The sequence below is a fragment of the Fusarium graminearum genome, chromosome 1, assembly GCF_000240135.3.
Source record: "Fusarium graminearum PH-1 chromosome 1, whole genome shotgun sequence".
NCBI classification, from domain to species: Eukaryota; Fungi; Ascomycota; class Sordariomycetes; order Hypocreales; family Nectriaceae; genus Fusarium; species Fusarium graminearum.
Genome location: NC_026474.1, coordinates 5638134 through 5656311, shown reverse-complemented (window position 1 = coordinate 5656311; position 18178 = coordinate 5638134). Strand labels below are relative to the sequence as shown.

Here is an 18178-nt window from a genome sequence, read left to right as displayed (position 1 = left end):
TAACTCTTTCAAAGTTATGCCCCTCAAAGTCGACATGGCTGTCGTTCGAAACGCCCTCGAGTCACTTGACCCCGCGAACCGAAAGGAGCCTCAGAATGACAAGAGTCACAAGGTCAAGAAGAAAAAGTGAACTATTTGGAACTTCATGGCCATACCTTCGCACTTCGGTCGGATGTCGCTGGAGAGGCTTGCATGGACTAGGGCGTGGTGTTAGTCCACGATGAGAAGTAAAGCAATCTGTTTCTAGTCGACAACGCCCCGAGACCTAGGAAAGTGGGAGATACTCAAGCAGACTCTTATAACAAAAGAATGAATGCTTCTCATTCTGCTTTATGTGACTTTATTCGTGATTCAGTGTTTAGGCATAAAGTAATAAAGTACGACACTAGGGATTATGCCACGATCAAATGACTCCTAGAATACTAAGAGAGTAGTGGTATATTCTCATATAGACACTGGGTCTTCATACACAAATGTGAAGAAATCATCGTCTAAAGTATTTAGTGACAACTGGTAGACTCTCTTGCAATTTGGCGAATTCCCAGACTTGACGCTTTTTGGAATTCTTCAAATGGCCCAACACTATGCCATACAAGTCCCGGTGAATAGCTAGGGTAGATAAAATAACCTCCTTCTATATTTTACGTCCTCACTACTGATATGTCACTGTCACTTCTGGTTCCCTCTCACTGTCTACCTAGGCAGCCATAAATCACATGCCTGATAGGGGGCTGTTGACTAAAGCCCTTTGCCTACTCCTCCGCGCCCCCTCCAAAATTATTTTCTCTTCCTAACATCATCCTGCAACCGCCAGCCGCTGTTCACACTTCTACTGCCACCACTTCACATCTTTTCACTTTCCCCAGCTGCCCTTACATCTGAGTATACATTACTCAATGATGGCAGACCAGATGGTCAACGAGCTCCGACTCGAATATCTCCCTCCTGAAATTCTTTCCGAGATTGGTCGGTGCATGCCGCTCGAGGACCTCAAGAAAATGTCTATGACCTCCAAGAAAATGCGGCGGTCCTTTTCCCGATGGCTATTCCATAGCGTCGCCGTCAGAGGCGACGCAGATGAAGTCATCTATCAAATCGAATACATGTTGCCGTCCGTGAACACTGAGATGAGACAGATGATGATGGCGAACGTCAAGTAAGTAGTGACAGACCCCTCTCAATCAATATGAAGTAACTAATGGAGAAATATACAAAGGCATATCCGGCTTCATGTTTCCGGCCCGCCCGCTCAATATTATTATTATCAAACCTGGGAGGGCCAGCCAGTAACCAGACTTCCGGTACTTTTGGCAACAGTATTGCAACAAGTAGAGAACGTCGCTTCTATCGACCTGCAACCATCAGATTCCCTCTCCGAAAAGGATCATGAGAAATTAGACGAACTTTTGTCCCAGCTCCCTGTGTACAGTCGACTCTACAGCCTCGGATTCGACACAGAAGATTATGAACAGGCTCGTCAACAAGTTTGCGAGAAACAGAATCAAATCATTGACATTAAACGACGACCGTGGTAATAACCTACTGGAAATCGCAAAGACAGAATGCCCAGACCTTCGTCGTCTCATTCTTCGTAAGAACTACCCTAAGATACACCAACCCCCTCCATCGGAAATCCTCGAAGCAGTAGGGAAAGATATCAGCAAAGCATTCCCCGAGCTAGAGTGGTTCGTAATAGATTACAAATGGGAACCCAGGAGTGAGGAAGATGCCGCAGTTGAACTCAAGGTAAGCCAGCGCTCATGTCATTGATGTCGGGGCTGAACCTGTCTTTCACACCTTCCAACAGAAACAGCTGACATGGAGATATAGGGGCTCTTGGGGCTCGTGGGGCCTTTTGCCCACGCCGTTAGCGGCAGCCGAAACTAGAAAGACTAAGTGTCGGGCTACCAGAAGTGGTCTTTCAGATGGCCAGTCAAGCTCTGGCCCCTGGTGAGGACCATGAAGAAGAAGACTACTTCCACAGAGATTTCGAAAGTGGGATAGCACATATCGCTCAGATCGCGCCGAAACTGAAAGAGATCTGCTTCACCACATTCAACATGTGGGCTTATGACACTTGTGTTGATGGCACCAGGTATGAGTACTCACTCATCTATCGCGGTGTTCGAAACACTGAGTCCGCAAAGATGTCTCTCGAGAGACCTCTGGCTCCCGGTAGACACGGGTTTCCTCGAGGCCTGATATTCTAGATAGGTATGCAACATACACCAAATTACCGCATCTAGTGAATACAATTGGTCGCGATGCCAAATATAGATAATAAGGCACATTTGATCTTATTCCATCCTCAGTCTCAAAACTTATGGGATTCGTTTCATTAATAGAAACACAAGTTCCATAACATCCTGCTGCCAAAATGCAACTACCAGGACATAAAGTCAATTTTTTTTGTCTCATAAATTGATCAGTGCAATCTACAGTCCTCTCTCAGGTTTAAACTGAAAAGAGATTTTAGGAGTACTGGCAGTCAGATGAGCACTCCATCACTAATTAATCTGAACTCCTGGACATTTATGTCCCATGTTTTTACTTGTAATCCAGGTGTTTGCTGCTTTCATTATGATAATCGCCAGACCTTTCGGACATCAAAAACAACTCACGGTACTGTGGTCTAGTTGGTTATGACATCTCGTTAACACCGAGAAGGTCCCCGGTTCGAGCCCGGGCAGAACCTCACTTTTTGGTGCTTGTTGGAGTAGCTCCGTCTTTTTTATTTTTATTGCCGGCCGACTGATAGTGTGCCGCTAAATATGTAGAAAGAACAAACGGCTCAGATTCCGTGGGAGGCCATGTTGATCGAAGACAGCGATATGGTTGAAACCTCTCACCTGGGATAGTGGAGTATGAGACATCTGTTTGACACGAAGGGAAGTGCGGCATTCGTCTACCACTCTATCGCATGATCCAGCGGCAAGGAATATATACATGATCCCGCTCGAGTCTATATATAGGAAGAGAACATTAGTAGCCGTGGCCTGAATCCCGGCTGCCAGGGCAGTCAATCATAGTTGATGTCAATACTTCAACGAGGAGGCCTCATCGTGAAAGACTATTTCAGTTTCTTTTGGGATATAGTATAAATACCACACAAAACATAGTGGCAAGACATCGGATAGTATGTAGTCAATTCCCTCTTCTTCTAATCCCAAGCTTCGCATAGCAGCGGATTACGGTCGACATGCGCCCCAGAAAGACTCCCTCGCAGAGCGAAGGATGAGGCCAGGAAGAAGGAGACAAACCACTGTTGCCCAAACCACCAATGAGAAGGATGTCCAATACAAATTAGAGAGGTCGGTATCTGATCCTCCATATGCACGCGCAAGTGCTCATGAATCCAACAGTACCATGGAGATCGCGCAACGTGTCTCATTGAAGCTGGAAGAGCCTTATACCAAGCTAACATGACCCTGTTTGCCCTGACTGCTGCTATATCTCATTCACATATGCTTTTGCATCCAGTCAACTCATTTGCCTTATCATCATCTGGTTCACTGTTATCTCAAATACTGTTACCACAAACTTCTAAAATTGGCACGTCTTTGAGAATTTGGAGATCTGTAGATGCGATCCCACACTTGTAGAAACATTTTGAAAGAAAAAAGACGCCTTACTACCTCTGAAAGCGCGACTCAAGATGTATTTGCACTATTATCTTTATTCTTCCTCTTTCATTCCCACCCCAGTCCATCGCAGGTGTCGAGAAGAGCGGGAAGAGCATTGATAGCCTCTTCTAAATGTTTTGCAAGCTCCAAGCTCCCTTGGCGAGTTCTCTTCTCAAGAACACAGCTTCCAAAAGCCATATGGATGGCTCAATAGAGCCTTCGTAAAATGCCATTCACCGAATCGCTTTCCCATGCAGGAAATTTCCAGCAATCCAGTGCTCTGTGGGTGAGAAACCGGATCAAGTTCAAGTCGTGTTCCATGTCGTATTGTGACAGCCTCGAAGACCACGATGGTGAAATAACTGGTCTGGCGTGGACAGTCGGGTGTCGATTGGTGTCCTTGGATACCAATCTTCACTCAGAACATCCTCTTCAGAGCCATACGTCTCCAACTGCGCTTTTGGTGAATCGTTTCGCACGGTTCGCCGCCAACTTCTGCCAGGCTGTTCTGCCAATGTGGCTCTTTGTGAAGTTCACAATGGTAGACAGTCGAACTGGCCGATTAGCTTAAAGAAGCCGCCAGTTAAGATCAATGTACCGTCTATTACGATCAAAGGCGCGGCTAACAGTTTCCTTGCCGATATTTGGCAGCCCGATAAGGATAACCCAGCCAAGACAGCCTACGGTACTGTATCATTCAGGGCGTGGTTTACCCCGGATTGTATGAGCATCAAGGCTGAATGTGCAGCCGTCATGCTGGGATCAATAGGAGTCGAGTGAAAAACAGAAGCCAGTGTGCGCAAGACATGCCGTTTCTGCCTGCCACGGTACTGGGAGGCAGTAGGAACTTTAAGCCCTATGTAGGCTGCCATTACTTGTAATCTTGAGTATGACAGTACGGTCACTTGCAGTTTCCGCAACAACCATCAAAGTGGCCTGTGTGGGGGGGTGTATGTTATCCCAGTCTTTTCGTCGTCTAATACATGGGCCATTAACGCTGTGTCTTTGTTCAGGTACGGAAATAAAATATTTATTATTTTGAACACTTGGTCTCCTACATTCCTTAAAATCTAAATTATGATCCCAAGTACAGCTACCCAGGTGAGAGAAATGTCAAAGAAATTATAAGTAATGAAGCCTAAAGTATCTTTTGGGTACAGGGCTCTCAAGTAGCCCTCACAAGCTTTCGCTCTAGATGGCTTACCTGACGAGCAGACGCTGCCGCTTATACAGTAGTAGACTAAGGCTGGTACCCAGTGTCCAGTGTGTCCTCTAAAGTGTGATACAAGTGTATGGAATGTAGTTGGGGCCATGGTGCAGCCAGAGAACCGACACATCAGGCAGGTTGGCTCCCGTTCCCTCCGAGACAGCTACTACTCATACAGCTCCTGTTCCTCCTGATACTGGTCCTCAACAGACGCTTACTGACAATCAAAGATCAGGCCTAACCCCTAGCATGAATAACCTAACGTATTCAAATCCATTTTCTGTTCCATTCGTATCACCATCTCGCATTGCAGCTACTATTCCTCCTAGAACGGCTCCTATTCCTCCTGGGCAGCATAAGCTCAGTGCCTTATTTGAAAGTAAGACCACAGCGACATCTGGCGCGCCGACCAACAGATCGACTGGGGTTCCTAAAAAACGTCGTAGTGATAAAAAACCGTCACAATCCTAACAAACGTCGCAATCCTGATAGCGTCGCGCCTCGACTGAAAGCCCAACTGGTCTGAAGATAGACTCTGATTCACTGCCCCGATTTGGTGATGGCTTTCAGACGTACTCAGTCTGTATTACGGATTAATTTTGACCACAAGATCAGTCTCAATTATCGATATTATACCATCGCACTCAGTATCCATCCGCGTTGTATCTGTCAAAACCTCTACGATAGAACAATTGTAAATGTATGCAATGTCAATTTAGTTAAGCTAGGAAATTGGTATCAAGTAACAATCTAAGACAAAAGAAATAAAACGAGCATGGCAAAAGCCGGATATCACAAAAGCATCCACCATAAAGATCGTTCATCAATCCCACAACCATCAACCCTCCCACATCATACCATTAGCCATTTACTGACCCTTGTGTCCGTTGACCTTGGCACCCTCCTGTCCAACAGCGTTGACTCCCGCACTCATCTTACCAAACTGCCACTCAGGCAGTGTAATACCAGTCTGGTCGTTGATGGTGCTCATCAGAGGAGGCAACATCTGGTAAACATTTCGCATTGTCTCAGTAGCATCCGCACCTTGGCCGCCTTGGGCACTACCAGTGTTCCACACGCTGATCTTGGGCTCAAGACCCCTGATAGCAGAAGCGTTGGCCTTGGCGAGCTCGACGTAGGTACCCTTCTCGATCATCATGTACTGGAGCAGACCAGCAGGACCGCCGAAAGCGTTGGATAGCTTGCCGTAGGCTTCAGCCATGGCGGCGATACCTTCTGCCTCGCGGAGCTTAGCAACAAGCTGGGCTTCGGCGCGCTGCTGGGCGGCATAGTTGTATGCCTCGGCGTCGTTGCGAGTCTGGTAGGCCGCAGCGTCTGTGTTCTTAGTCACCTTGGCATAAGAAGCTGTCGCATCGGCCTCGGCAGAAATCTTGGTCTGGTAAGCAGCGGCATCAGCCTTTCGCTGACTAGCCTCCTGGCGAGCACGAGCGTCAGCCTCGATTTCGTAGGCAGAAGCATCGGCAGCTTGCTGCTTGCTCTCCCTCTCAATAGTAGCTCTGACAACGTCTGTAGCACGAAGACGTTCCATCTCAGCGGCTGCGCGCTTCTTCTCAACGTCTCTCTTGAGATCCTCATCCTGGGACTCGAGAGATCGCTGGGCCTGAATACGAGCCAAGTCGACATCTCGTGTGAGCCCTGTTCGCTTAGTGTCTAGCTTGCTCTCAGCTTGGGCTTTCTCGATGTCGCGCTCCGTCTTCTGGACTGCTGTCTCGGCGTTGATCTTTGCGATCTCACGCTCCTGTTCACCCTTGCGCTGGGCTTCTCCTACGTTTCCGCGGAGTTGGGCCTCTGCTACGTCAATTCTAGCCTGGTTGGTAGCGCCTTCGTGGGCTTTGCGGGAAAGGGAGGCAAAGTAGACTGAGTCAGGGGCATCCTTCAACTCTTTGACCTGTGGAACTGTTAGCTGGAGGTAAATCGCTAGGAGAGCAGAAAATACTTACGTTACTGTTGAAGATGAGAAGACCAAACTGGGAAAGCTCGTTCTGGATGTTCCTAAAGATTCTCTTCTTGAAGACCTCCCGTTCGGTAAAGATCTCCTCCATAGTCATGCTGGAGACCAACACTCGGGTCTCACCCTCAATGATTCCCTTGACGATATTGGCAACATGCTGGCTCTGGCTAGAGTGTTCCTTGTCTTCAGAGCTAGTCAGGAGCATAGCATACTTCATCAGGGCGTCTCCACGATCTTCGCGAACGAGATCATCTGCTTCATCGTCGGGACCACCACGCTGGTTGGCACCGCGCTGGTTAATATCAGGACCCACGGTGAAGACGACTGGTAGAGAGAATTGCAGCTTTTCCTTTGTCATGGCCTGCAAGTCCATAGCATAGTCGTGTGGTCGGATACTGTTATGGGGTTAGCAGGAAGCATGGCTGGGGTGGAGTTAGGGAACGTACCTGAAGCGTGTGCATCGTTGAAGAGGCCAGACCCAAGCTGCCTTTGTGATCTTGACAGTCTTGATTCCCATGCCAGTAATGGCAAGGTACTCATCTGGGGCAGAGATTCTGTAAGACATTGTGATGATATGGAGTCGTCGAGACTTGGTGTTGGCGTATTAGGAATAGTTGGTAGTAGCTGTTGTTATTGGCAAAGAGTGTGTTGCAATCTCTAGAGCTTATTAGTTGCTAGAGAATGTTGTGACTTGTATGATATGATGAAGAAAGTGGCTTGATCAAGGGACCAAGACATACTTATATAGGCTCTCGAGCCAAAAGACGTTGAATATGCATATCTGCAGATTGCTGCCTTGCAAGGGTTATCCTCGCATGATCTTCTGGATCTAGGTGCCTTGCGGTCAGTCCCAAAGCCAAAGCTGGAGCCTGTAGTGCTTCAAAGTTGTTGTCAGTAGTGGTGGTGGCGGAGTATGGATGGCTAACACAACACACCAACAACCCCTGTCCTTGACGATCAATTGTGTGGGTCTTTGTTCCAGAAGGTTTCTTGGTTCCTAAAGAGGTATGCAGGGAGTGTTTCCCGTGATCTGGTGTTAAGGCTGGGTCATATCTTTTGGGATATTAATTTCGATGTTGCCACTAGAGAGGCATTGCTGTTGATATCAAGGGCCGCAATATCCGACTTCGGTGAGTCTAGAGGGTTGGTGTCATTCAAGCTGGGCGTTTTAGGGGTCCTTCAGCTGAAGCTATAGTGGGGGCCATCACTAATATCGCCCGGCCACCCACTGAAGAGAGGCTGGATATACTCTTGAGTTACAGCTGCGCATTCGTGCATTCACCAAATCTTGTTGGTTCATTCCTAAACATTAGATTACTTTATGAAACACTTTGTAACAAAGTTATCAACTTTATAATTCAGTTCCTGCACTGTCCAGTTTGTTCAGGAAATGACCAACTAACAGAACCTCAGCCGCATACACAGCCTACTAAACTAATAAATGAATTCCGTCTAATTTCCGGTCTCTACAATGATCAGCGGAATTAAAACCTCATGATATCACTTCAATGAGACACTCTTGTCCTGCCGGTATCCGAATCCGTCGTCTCGGACCCTTGGCATCATGATATTGCGGGGATAAGTCTTACGCCCAGCTGCAGTGCAAGAATGCAGGGGGTCAAATCCATTGATCACATGTGGTAAACATGATTCGATAAGTTGGAATGTCTACAACTAAACGCTATTTGCCAAGCCTATGCTGCGCCCCCTCAGGCACAGACAAAGTGCAGCCCAAGGCTATAGACTCTTTCTCGGTGACTGCCTGGTTGATTAGATCGATACTCTTTGGGATATTGATGCAAGGCTAAATCACTATTGTCGGCTGACTCTGGACTACTTCCTGTTCTCGTATATGTTCCTCGGGCGTTGGGCAACACTGCATTGTCATACAACTTTATTGCTAAATCTCAAAGACTTGGCTCATTCACCATCCCATCAACATGTCCCAAAAAGACACATTCGACGACGGGGAACTTCCTCCCCCGTATACCGAATCAGGTCCATCATCAGCACCAACACCAACATACGAACCACGACAATCAGTAACAACTATCTTCTCATCCCATCTCCAAAACCTCCCCTTACGTATCCATTCCGTCCAAGCAGCTCGCACATCAGCGCGCGATCAAAGAGACAGCGAGATCCTCACCCTTCTCGTTCCTCATGTCGAAGAAATGCTATCGTCCATCACAGCAAAGGATCCACCTCCCAGATTGACAGAAACAATCTTTGTACCTGGCGACGCTGTCGGAGAAGAATGGTTCTTTAGCGATGAAGATGAATCGCGAACAGTTGTGCGTGTCAGGGAAGATACCAAGTTGGTAGGGGATCAGAAGCGACCGCCTAAACCAGAGGTTGAACCACGTAAGGAAAAGGCGTTTGATGAATGGGGAAGATGGCAAGACGACAATACTCAAGATTCTTTTTCAGACAACGTTCTCTGGTGGTCAGATCATGATATGGCTATTCGATTGGCAAAGTACATATCACCCGAAAGAGTTGATCGACAAGTCGTCAAAGCACATGTCGAACAAGCCAAGAAATCCTCAGGATGGGGTTTTCTCAAAAAGAGCAAACCACAAACTCCAGAACCGCCAAAGCCTAAAGTACAGGAAGAGGATCCGGTCACCATGGTTGTTAAAGCCGAAGAGGTTACGTTCAGGAAAGAGAACGCGATGGGCATTTGGGAAGGAAAGACAGGATGGGGGTTGGTAATTAAAGTCAAGATACGACAATGATTACAATTATACGCGAGATCGGGTTGAAGCAACCAATTTGTTCTCCCAGGAATTGACTATAGCAAATATCAGGCCATGGATGCAGTCTGCTTAAGCTCAGCACGTTCAGCAACACAGCATAAAACCCTTTGACCGAAATTACTCAGTGACACATGTATTCTCTCGGAGTTTTATTAATGCAGTGTATGCAACACAGGGGACTTACCTGACCAGTAATCCAACAATACATACAACAATACATACATACATGGGTAGTTATTCACCAGATATACCACTTGTTCAACCAACTCTCGGCAATCATATCTCTTCCATGTCTCCTACTCACTGATCCATTTTCATCTATACAGAATATACATCACTAAGTTTGTTAGCAGATAGCTGCCAAGCTCGGTCTTACCATCATCGTGACACTTAGCCCGCTTAATCTCACTTTCACAGCCAGCGACATATCACAACAATACTGTACGCCCATCTCACAACATGACAACCACGCGTTCTCAATCCCTTCTTTTCTCTTTTATCAACTGACAGTCGTTGACTGTGATTCACCTTTTCTGGTTCTTAGTGCCTGACTCACTCGCCGCTTCTGACCCCACCGCCTCCAATACAAAACCGGCGACTCCATCACCACATTTCCCTCATCGACCACCACACACACTCTCTCTCCTCCTAACCCTAGAATCCTTTCTTCTAATCATGTCTTATAACGTCCTGGTAACAGGTTCATCCGGCCATCTCGGCACAGCCCTGATGCTATCCCTCCCCAGTCTTGGCTTCACACCTCTAGGAATTGACATCCTCCCTTCAGAGAACACTCACCATGTAGGATCCATCAACAATCGCTCCTTCGTCACAGACATTTTTGCAAACAATACAATCCGTCATGTCCTTCACGCAGCGACGCTTCACAAGCCACATGTCGAGAGCCACTCCAAGCAAGACTTTGTCGACACAAACATCACAGGCACCCTCGTTCTTCTCGAAGAAGCAGCCAAGCTCGGCGCACAGATTGAGAGCTTCATCTTCTTCAGCACCACCAGCACTTTTGGTGCGGCGTTGAGCCCGACACCTGGTCAGCCCGCCGCATGGATTGACGAGACAGTCATCCCCATTCCAAAGAACATATACGGCGCGACAAAGGTCGCAGCAGAAGACATCTGCTTTCTCGTTCACAAGCAAACTGGGATGCCTGTTCTTGTGCTCCGCACGAGCCGTTTCTTCCCCGAGCAGGACGACGACGAAGACCGCAGAATGGCACTCGCAGACGACAACCTCAAAGTGCTCGAACTAGCCTACCGCCGGTGCGACATGGAAGACATCGTCCGCGCAGCAGTTTGTGCCATGGAGAAGGCACGTGAGATCAAGTTCAGAAAATACATCATCAGCGCACCCCCTCCATTCCCAAAGGACGCTCACACGCTCGCGGCTCTGGACAAGAATCCTAAGGAGGTTTTTGAGACCGTTGCGCCTGATTGTACACGGGTGTTTGGAGAGAGGGGCTGGGCGCATTTGAAGAGAATCGACCGCGTGTATGATTCGAGCAGAGCGGTCATTGAGTTGGGTTGGGAGCCTGTTTATACCTTCAAGCATGTGATTGAGCTGATTGAGCAGGGAAAGGAGTGGAAGAGTGAGTTGACTGGAAAGGTTGGGAAGAAGGGATATCACGCTGTCAGCCATGGTGTGTACACTGTCCGATGAATTGCGACGCAGCAGTGATGATGATGACTTGAGCGCATAGCAATTGTTTCACAAGATTTTTTGAAACGGGGAAAAGATCCTTGAGATTAATAGAGAAGAATAAAATAAATCTAATCAAAGCGCGCATTCGCCTTATATGCTATGTTTCAAAGTTGTCGTAATCAACCTTTTCAAGTGACAGTATATATATCATGACAGTTCGCCAGATATATATACCAGCCATTAGCCAAACTTGATCCCAGCGTTGGGATTCCATGTTCCGGGAGCAGGAGGCTGGCCAGAACCACCAGATGGTTGTCCAAACTTGATGCCCATACCAGGATTCCACATTGGTGCTGCTTGTTGTGGCTGAACTGGCTTGGGCTGCTGTACTGTCTCTCCCCAGGACTGAATGCTTGCTTGTGCTGGGCTTTGTACAGGTTGAGGGGGTTGCTGTGGTGGAGCATAAGAATGCGCAGGTTCTTGGTACGAAGGCATTGGACTCTGTGCTTGGGCATGAGCATGAGCTTGCGCCTGGGCCTGCGCCTGCACTTGTTGATTAGAGATATTGAGATTCGACAACGTAGGCATGTTAATCTCCCTGCACTTCATTAGCATTGCATCATTCTTCGAACTCGTGAAAACATACTCTTCCAATGCTCTCGCCTCCATGCGGCGCTGAGCGACCCAATTTCGAATCACATCGCGGAAGCCCTGTCCAACAATCTTGTTCAGATCATTGTAGAACTTTCGACCGACCTCAAGGTTGTTGATAATTTCCTTGTACTTAAAATAGGCATTATCCAACCTCTGGAGGGCGACCTCGCGCTCTCGGTTTCCGCGCTCGCCCATCTGTCGCTTCTGCGCCTCGAATTCGCGGTTGACTCGTTGGACGTCCTGTAGAAGACGGTCTTGGTCTTGCGCTTCCTTTTCAATCGCCTCCACCTCAGGTTCGTATAGTTTGTCCAGACGCTGGTCGAAGAATTCCTCAAAGTGGGCTGGTACAAGTGCCGTATTAGGGTATGTCCGTTCCAATCGAGCAGCCTCCTTGAGAATATCGGGCTTGATATCATCGCGACGAGCGTTATCTCGCAGAGCCTCGACCTTCTTGCGCCGGCGGCTTTCGAGACGCAGGACGTCATTGTATGCGCTTCGCAGTCTTCCTATAGCCGGCTTCAGCGTCTCGGGGATATCAACCCGTCGACTCGAGGGTACGGAGTCCATCAAATCTCGATCGGGTCCTGAGAGAATAGCAAGTAGATCCTGAATTGCGATGAACTTCTCTCTTACCACACCATCACTGCTGACACTGCTCTGGAAATAAGTTTCGATTTCCGAGGCGTGTTGCCAGAGCTTCTGGCCTTGAGGGTCTTCTCGGCTTTCGGGTCGTATCCATCGGTCTGTGCCGTATCTCATCCGCAATCTTTGGTCCTCCTCTTCCTCCGAAGCCAAGGCCCTCTTGCCCTCCTCAAAAATATCCATATCCCCTAATCGCAGTTTGTCGATATCGGCAAAGCTCTTTTGCACTCTGTTGATGGCATCTGCTTGTCTGATCTCCTCGGCGTGCTGAACCAAGCTGGGTGGTAGACCGAGGGGTTTCTCCAGGGCCTGTAGAGATCCAGGAAGTCCAAGGGATGCCAAAAGTTCGTGGATCTTTTGTGTAAGAGATTCCAGCTCTTGAATAATATTCTGGTTAACCATTCGGTCTCGTCGTTCCTCGTAAATCGAAGTCGCAACGTGTACGGAAAAGGGAACCAGGCGAGAGAAAAGCGCAGGTCCAAACTCGGCGCGGTCGCCAAAGTAATCGTAAGGGTTGCCGATTTGAGGAGGCACGCGAGCCACGGCCATATTTGCGCGATCGAGGATCTTGAGCTCCGACTTTGGTGGTACAGCGACTGTAGAGCGTTAGTTGACTGCAAACAAAGCAACGGACGCACATACTTAGGTAAATAACATCATTATCCTTCTCCGCTCGCTTCAAATCTTCCTCTACCTTTCGCTTCAACCCATTGAGATCATCAACCACAACCTTGCCAAGATACCCATTACGGGCCTCCTTAAGGCCCTCGGCCGCACAGGAAACAGCATCTCTCAGTCTCGCAACCTCCTCTCCGTATTTCCTCTTCTCGAGACAATCGCACGCAGCTCGGTATTGCGCGGCTGCGGCAAAATGGTGGTGCTTGGCGCTCATGTGGTGGATCCACGCACTGCTGATGGCTTCGCTCTTCATAGCAGCTTCACCAGCAAAGTTGTACAGATCGGATACTCGAGCGGCGAGCTTGGCGATCGATGCATCTTTGTAGCCATCCATAACAGCTTTTTGCCAGAAGCATTCTTGACTTTGCGCGAGAAGGAGTTGGGTCAGGGATTCGAGGGTGTCGTGGTCCATGTCTTCGGGGGGGTCGGACATTCGTAATTCGGGGAGAATCTCTTTTTGCATGTGGGTGAGAACGCCAGCGGCGAGAGAGAAATAGTTGGCTGCGGACTTGAGACCTTCGGTATTGCCCCGTGGTGTGTTGATCGCAAGTTGCGAGTAGAGAGAGGCGAGGTTGTATAGAACGTTCATCAGCTCGTACTTGAGGTTATTCCGCACCATAGGTCGTTCGGTATTGTATCCAAGGGCGGGATACCACGAGAACTCGGCTCCGATCTGCCAGTTGTCAGCTTTGAGGTAGCCTACCATCGCGTGATACTCACATCTATGGGGAACTTTCCACCGACCCAAACAAGCTGACCGGCGTACGCTTGCAGCTTCTTAATACCGCTGGGGTGCGGCTCTCGAACGTTGACGGCATCGCGGCGGAGTGCATCGATGACCTCGAGGTCGTGCTTGAACATATCTGGGTGCTGATCATACTTGGTGTTGATGTATTGCCTTATTGTCGAGGCGAGCGACAGCTGGGTCGACTTGCGAAACGGGAGGTAGAGAATGTTTCTGTACACAACACATGTTAGCAGCTGGGAGCTTGAAAATTCTGTTATTTCTGGAGCTTACGACGCCATGGCTTCGTTTGTGAACCTCAGTCACAAGTTATCAAGCCGATGTGTAAAGTAGGTTGTCTAGGCTTGGCTTTGCTGTTGCTAGAAATGACTTCATCAAAATTATCGACCGCCACGTTGGAGGGGCAATGACGAGGGTGTGGCGCAGCAAGACAGGCAGTTGTGCTACCCTGCACCTCAACAGAAATATGATTTACTTCAGACGAGAGAGGATTATTCACCTTGAGTTACACATTTTCAATCGAGGGTAATTTGTAAAAGCCAATTTTTGACAATTTAATGTAAAATAATGCAATTGTGACTTGCTAACACTCGTAATCAAAAGCTATCAGACCATACAAGCTCGGTTTTCAGGTGGTATCTCGTAACTCATCATCCTCATCTCCTAACGATACTTAACATCACCAACGTCAGGTCGGTGAACTCCATCATTAACATAATCAGGGGGGTGCGCAGCATCAGTACCGACGCCTCCAGAAGCTACTGGGGCAGAAGGATCGGCAGAAGGACCACCGAATCCGGCATTCGTGGGAGACACTCCATCCTTACTGTGCTTAACCTTGAGCGAACCAACTTCAGCCCCCTTGAGAGTCTCGAGGAGATTGCGTGCACCGGCAGGCCATGTGCTGTTGGCCTGACGAGGAACCTCTCCCCTGATGATCTGCTCAACTGAGACACGCTCGCCGTAGAATGTGGCGTTGGCGTCCTTGCGCTCCACCACGACTGTGCCGTCAACTTGGATACCGGCATAGAAGCCGCGTGACTTGACGTATGAAAAGACAGGCTTAAAACCGCTGGCACTGAGCGAGCGACCCTTCTTTTTCTTCTCATCAGGCTTCAAGTTTTGGTTGTCTTCTGTAGGGCGAGGGGGCTTGGGAGGAGCCTCTTCATCCTTAGCCTCCTTGTCCTTGGACTTCTTTCCATCCACGCCCGCACCGATTTCAACAGCACCACCGGCTCCGTAAGGGCCAGCCACGACAGCGAGATCACTGCCAAGAGCAACACGTGTTTTGGCGAAAGCGTTGAGCGCCTCTCGGCTATTGATGACGCAAACGCAGTCGTAAATATCAAGACCGATCATGAAGCCAGCGCCTACAGAGTGCACCTGGATACCCGAGGGTGGGCCCCATGATCCGTCAGGGAGACGTGAGATCAGGATACCAGAACCGGTAGCACCAGAGAATGCGTATCCGGCACGGAGAGTAGTGAAGATGGCGAGACCCTGGGCTTTGGCGATGACCTTGGGAGGGATGTTAACAAGCACCCGCTTCTTGGGCTTCTCCTTAGTAGGGTCGATAATATCGTCGTTGGTCGCTTGTGCCTTGGGGTCTGTCGATGTGGGAACCTGGCTCGAATCAGGATCGGCATAGACACCGTTTTCTAGAAATGGTAAGTAAGTGGTATAGGTGAATGTTGTTGGTGACTTACTGCAGAAGGACTTTAGAATAGAAGCTGCCTTGTCGCACTCCTTCTCAATAGTCTCGGGGAGGAAACTCTGGCTACCGAACTTGTGTGCCAAGTTGTTGATAGGGGCCGCGGCCTTGAGACCAAGTTGGCTAAAACGCTCACTCCAGCCGGGCTTCTTGTGTTCCTCAGGAGGCACGAACGTTGAGACGTTTCCTGTATCGTTTTTGCTGTCATAACCAGAGCCAGCGCCATATCCGTGTGGCTGATCATTGCCGTGGCTGAAGGGTTCACTGTGAACAGGAGCTGCGGTAGTTGGCTGGCTGGACTCGGTAGGGTTTGTAGGAGGAGGCGCGAAAGTAGGATGAGCTGGGTCGTATTGTGGGATTGCGTAGTTCTTCTGTTCCTGCTGGGTATCGATAGGCTGATGAGTCGCCTGCTGCTGTTGAGGTGCAGTTACTGGGTTGCCCTGGAGTGGGTTTGGGTGAATACCAGATTGCTGATGTTGGTCATCCGCAGGAGGAGGGCCAGGGGGAGGAGGTGGGATGTACTGCTGCGCAAGCCTTTGCTTCTCGTCCGCGGCCGATTGTGAGGGTCCGGCTCCAGGAGGAGGAGCGTATTGAGGAGGCTGTTGCTGCTTCTCATCGCTGGGGAGCTCAGCTGCTCCTTGCTCGTAGACAGGAGGGGCAGAGTTATCGTAAGAAGAATTCTCTTGGCCGGGCTGGGCGGTAGGCAATAAACCGCCTCCGTGCTGGTCACCAGCGGAATACATAGGAGCTTTCTCAGGATTAGACATTGAGGCTAAGATATGTAGTAGAGGTAGGTGTAGTTGTAAGGTGAAAGTCGTTGATGGGTAAATCGATGGCGGGGTAGCTTCGTATCAGGTATAAGAGCAGAGCGAGCTTAGGATTGGAAAGACAAAGAAAGAGCAAGGCGAGTTGTTAAAATAGGAGGGACGCCTTTAATAGAGGATTAATAGCTATGGATATGATCTAGTGCTACAAAGAGGCCTCGTCACTTATCGAGACCCAGAGTGGCGTGAAACAATGCGAAACCGGTTCGTGAATGCGAGACACGTTCACCACCAGCTATTAATTGATGTCATCAGTGTGGCTTGGCTGTTGACGGTTGCGGGGCTGAGATTCAGGGTCCTACACAGCCATCATCTTGGCCAATGGGACATGTTCCACCGTAAAGGAAGAGATTAAAAATGTTGGGGAGAATATGAAGCATGTGAATTTGTAAATATTGACTAAGTCAGACCCAAGTGACGATGGAGTTTATGCTACTATTAAATACCTAGAGTTGTCATTGCCTTCTATTTACGATAGATTGTCCCTCTCTCCATCGTATCTCGGAGTCCGAATGCATCTGACCGGGGAATGTGACTCGAAGCTTACCCCGAGCCCTTGTGATCGTAGCCTGTATTCTCTTGCACCGAGGAAAACGTTGCCTTGTAAAACACCCAAAATACCATATTTGATACTCTTTCACAGTCCGATCAGTGACTCGGGCCCTTTTCACTAATCAAAATGACACAAGCAGAAGCCCACAACGACGCGGATACCCTCCATCTCCCCCGCATTCTTTGTCTACACGGCGGCGGCGTCAACGCAGAAGTCTTTGAACTACAATGTCGCGTTCTCATCAGGCATCTGAGCTCTTCCCTGCGTCTTGTATTTATGCAAGCCCCATTTATATCTGCTCCCCATCCGGACATCGTCAGCGTTTACGGTGAATACGGGCCCTTTCGGCGCTGGCTCCGATGGCAGCCCGACCATGAAGAGATTGAGCCCGAGGCTGCCGCCGACTTGATCCGGAACGAGACCCGCCGAGCCATGGAGACTGACCCCGGGACCGGAGAGTGGGTCGGCATTCTGGGTTTCTCCCAGGGTGCAAAGATCGCAGCGAGTTTACTATGGACGCAGCAACAGATCACCGAGAAATTTGGACCAGATGAGGCCTTGACTCAATTCAAGTTTGGTGTTCTCATAGCTGGAAGAGCACCTCTCATCACACTGGACCACCGACTGAAACATCCACCACCAATTGTTCACGCGGCACTGTTGAGCTCAGAGTTTACAGATTGGCCTGAGTCGAACAAGGGTGAACATGTCTTGAGTATACCGACATTACATGTCCATGGACTTCGCGATGCTGGGATGGAGCAGCACAGGATTCTCTTGAACAATTACTGCGAAACTGGCACAACAACCTTGATTGAATGGGATGGTGGCCATCGGATACCGATCAAGAGCCATGATGTAGGGGCTGTGGTACATGAGATGTTGAGGCTCGCCAAGGATGCTGGAGTGCAGCTGCCCAACTGAGGCTTGATTTTTGTATCACTTTCTTTTAGGTGCAAAGATTTGATCAGAAGTGATAGACGGTTATATATCATCACTTGCTAGGCCAACCTGCTTCTTCTTCTTCTTCGCAGGTCCTCCTCTTTATAGCACATTCGGCCACAAGGCTCTGAATTTATACCAGCGATAAGATCAATTTCTTCCTCCCACTGATAATTATAGAAAGTCTATATATGGCTGATTCCTACTAT

General features: G+C 48.9%; 8 protein-coding genes and 1 non-coding gene across 9 annotated transcripts; 6 read left to right on the top strand and 3 right to left on the bottom strand.

The window, feature by feature from the left end:
- Positions 1–899: 899 nt before the first annotated feature.
- Positions 900–2210, top strand: FGSG_01707 (uncharacterized protein; the record flags this gene model as incomplete). The annotated part of the gene is made up of 3 exons (XM_011319236.1): positions 900–1156; positions 1416–1746; positions 1926–2210. The coding sequence occupies 3 exons, from the start codon at positions 900–902 to the stop codon at positions 2208–2210; spliced, it is 873 nt and encodes a 290-aa protein (XP_011317538.1).
- Positions 2211–2621: 411 nt separating this feature from the next.
- On the top strand, positions 2622–2695 carry FGSG_20536. Its single transcript has one exon. It is a non-coding gene; the product is annotated as a tRNA-Val (tRNA).
- A 1154-nt stretch (positions 2696–3849) lies between these two features.
- FGSG_01706 (uncharacterized protein) lies at positions 3850–4403 on the top strand (the record flags this gene model as incomplete). The annotated part of the gene is made up of 2 exons (XM_011319235.1): positions 3850–3905; positions 4004–4403. 2 exons carry the CDS (start codon positions 3850–3852, stop codon positions 4401–4403), a joined length of 456 nt encoding a protein of 151 aa, XP_011317537.1.
- Positions 4404–5550: 1147 nt separating this feature from the next.
- Positions 5551–7489, bottom strand: FGSG_01705 (uncharacterized protein). The gene is made up of 3 exons (XM_011319234.1): positions 7249–7489; positions 6792–7197; positions 5551–6739 (listed from the first exon to the last, which is right to left on the bottom strand). Exons 1-3 carry the CDS (start codon positions 7365–7367, stop codon positions 5699–5701), a joined length of 1566 nt encoding a protein of 521 aa, XP_011317536.1. The 5' UTR covers positions 7368–7489; the 3' UTR covers positions 5551–5698.
- A 1253-nt stretch (positions 7490–8742) lies between these two features.
- FGSG_11993 (uncharacterized protein) lies at positions 8743–9540 on the top strand (the record flags this gene model as incomplete). The annotated part of the gene is made up of 1 exon (XM_011319233.1): positions 8743–9540. The coding sequence occupies one exon, from the start codon at positions 8743–8745 to the stop codon at positions 9538–9540; it is 798 nt and encodes a 265-aa protein (XP_011317535.1).
- Positions 9541–10236: 696 nt separating this feature from the next.
- On the top strand, positions 10237–11238 carry FGSG_11992 (uncharacterized protein; the record flags this gene model as incomplete). Its single annotated transcript, XM_011319232.1, has 1 exon — positions 10237–11238. One exon carries the CDS (start codon positions 10237–10239, stop codon positions 11236–11238), a length of 1002 nt encoding a protein of 333 aa, XP_011317534.1.
- Positions 11239–11460: 222 nt separating this feature from the next.
- On the bottom strand, positions 11461–14220 carry FGSG_01703 (pH-response regulator protein palA/rim-20; the record flags this gene model as incomplete). The annotated part of the gene is made up of 5 exons (XM_011319231.1): positions 11461–11818; positions 11867–13112; positions 13159–13867; positions 13915–14152; positions 14213–14220. The coding sequence occupies 5 exons, from the start codon at positions 14218–14220 to the stop codon at positions 11461–11463; spliced, it is 2559 nt and encodes an 852-aa protein (XP_011317533.1).
- Positions 14221–14482: 262 nt separating this feature from the next.
- FGSG_01702 (uncharacterized protein) lies at positions 14483–16417 on the bottom strand (the record flags this gene model as incomplete). The annotated part of the gene is made up of 2 exons (XM_011319230.1): positions 14483–15597; positions 15646–16417. 2 exons carry the CDS (start codon positions 16415–16417, stop codon positions 14603–14605), a joined length of 1767 nt encoding a protein of 588 aa, XP_011317532.1. The 3' UTR covers positions 14483–14602.
- Positions 16418–17098: 681 nt separating this feature from the next.
- On the top strand, positions 17099–18160 carry FGSG_01701 (uncharacterized protein). The gene has a single exon (XM_011319229.1). The coding sequence runs from the start codon at positions 17154–17156 to the stop codon at positions 17949–17951; it is 798 nt and encodes a 265-aa protein (XP_011317531.1). The 5' UTR covers positions 17099–17153; the 3' UTR covers positions 17952–18160.
- The last annotated feature ends 18 nt before the right edge of the window (positions 18161–18178 follow it).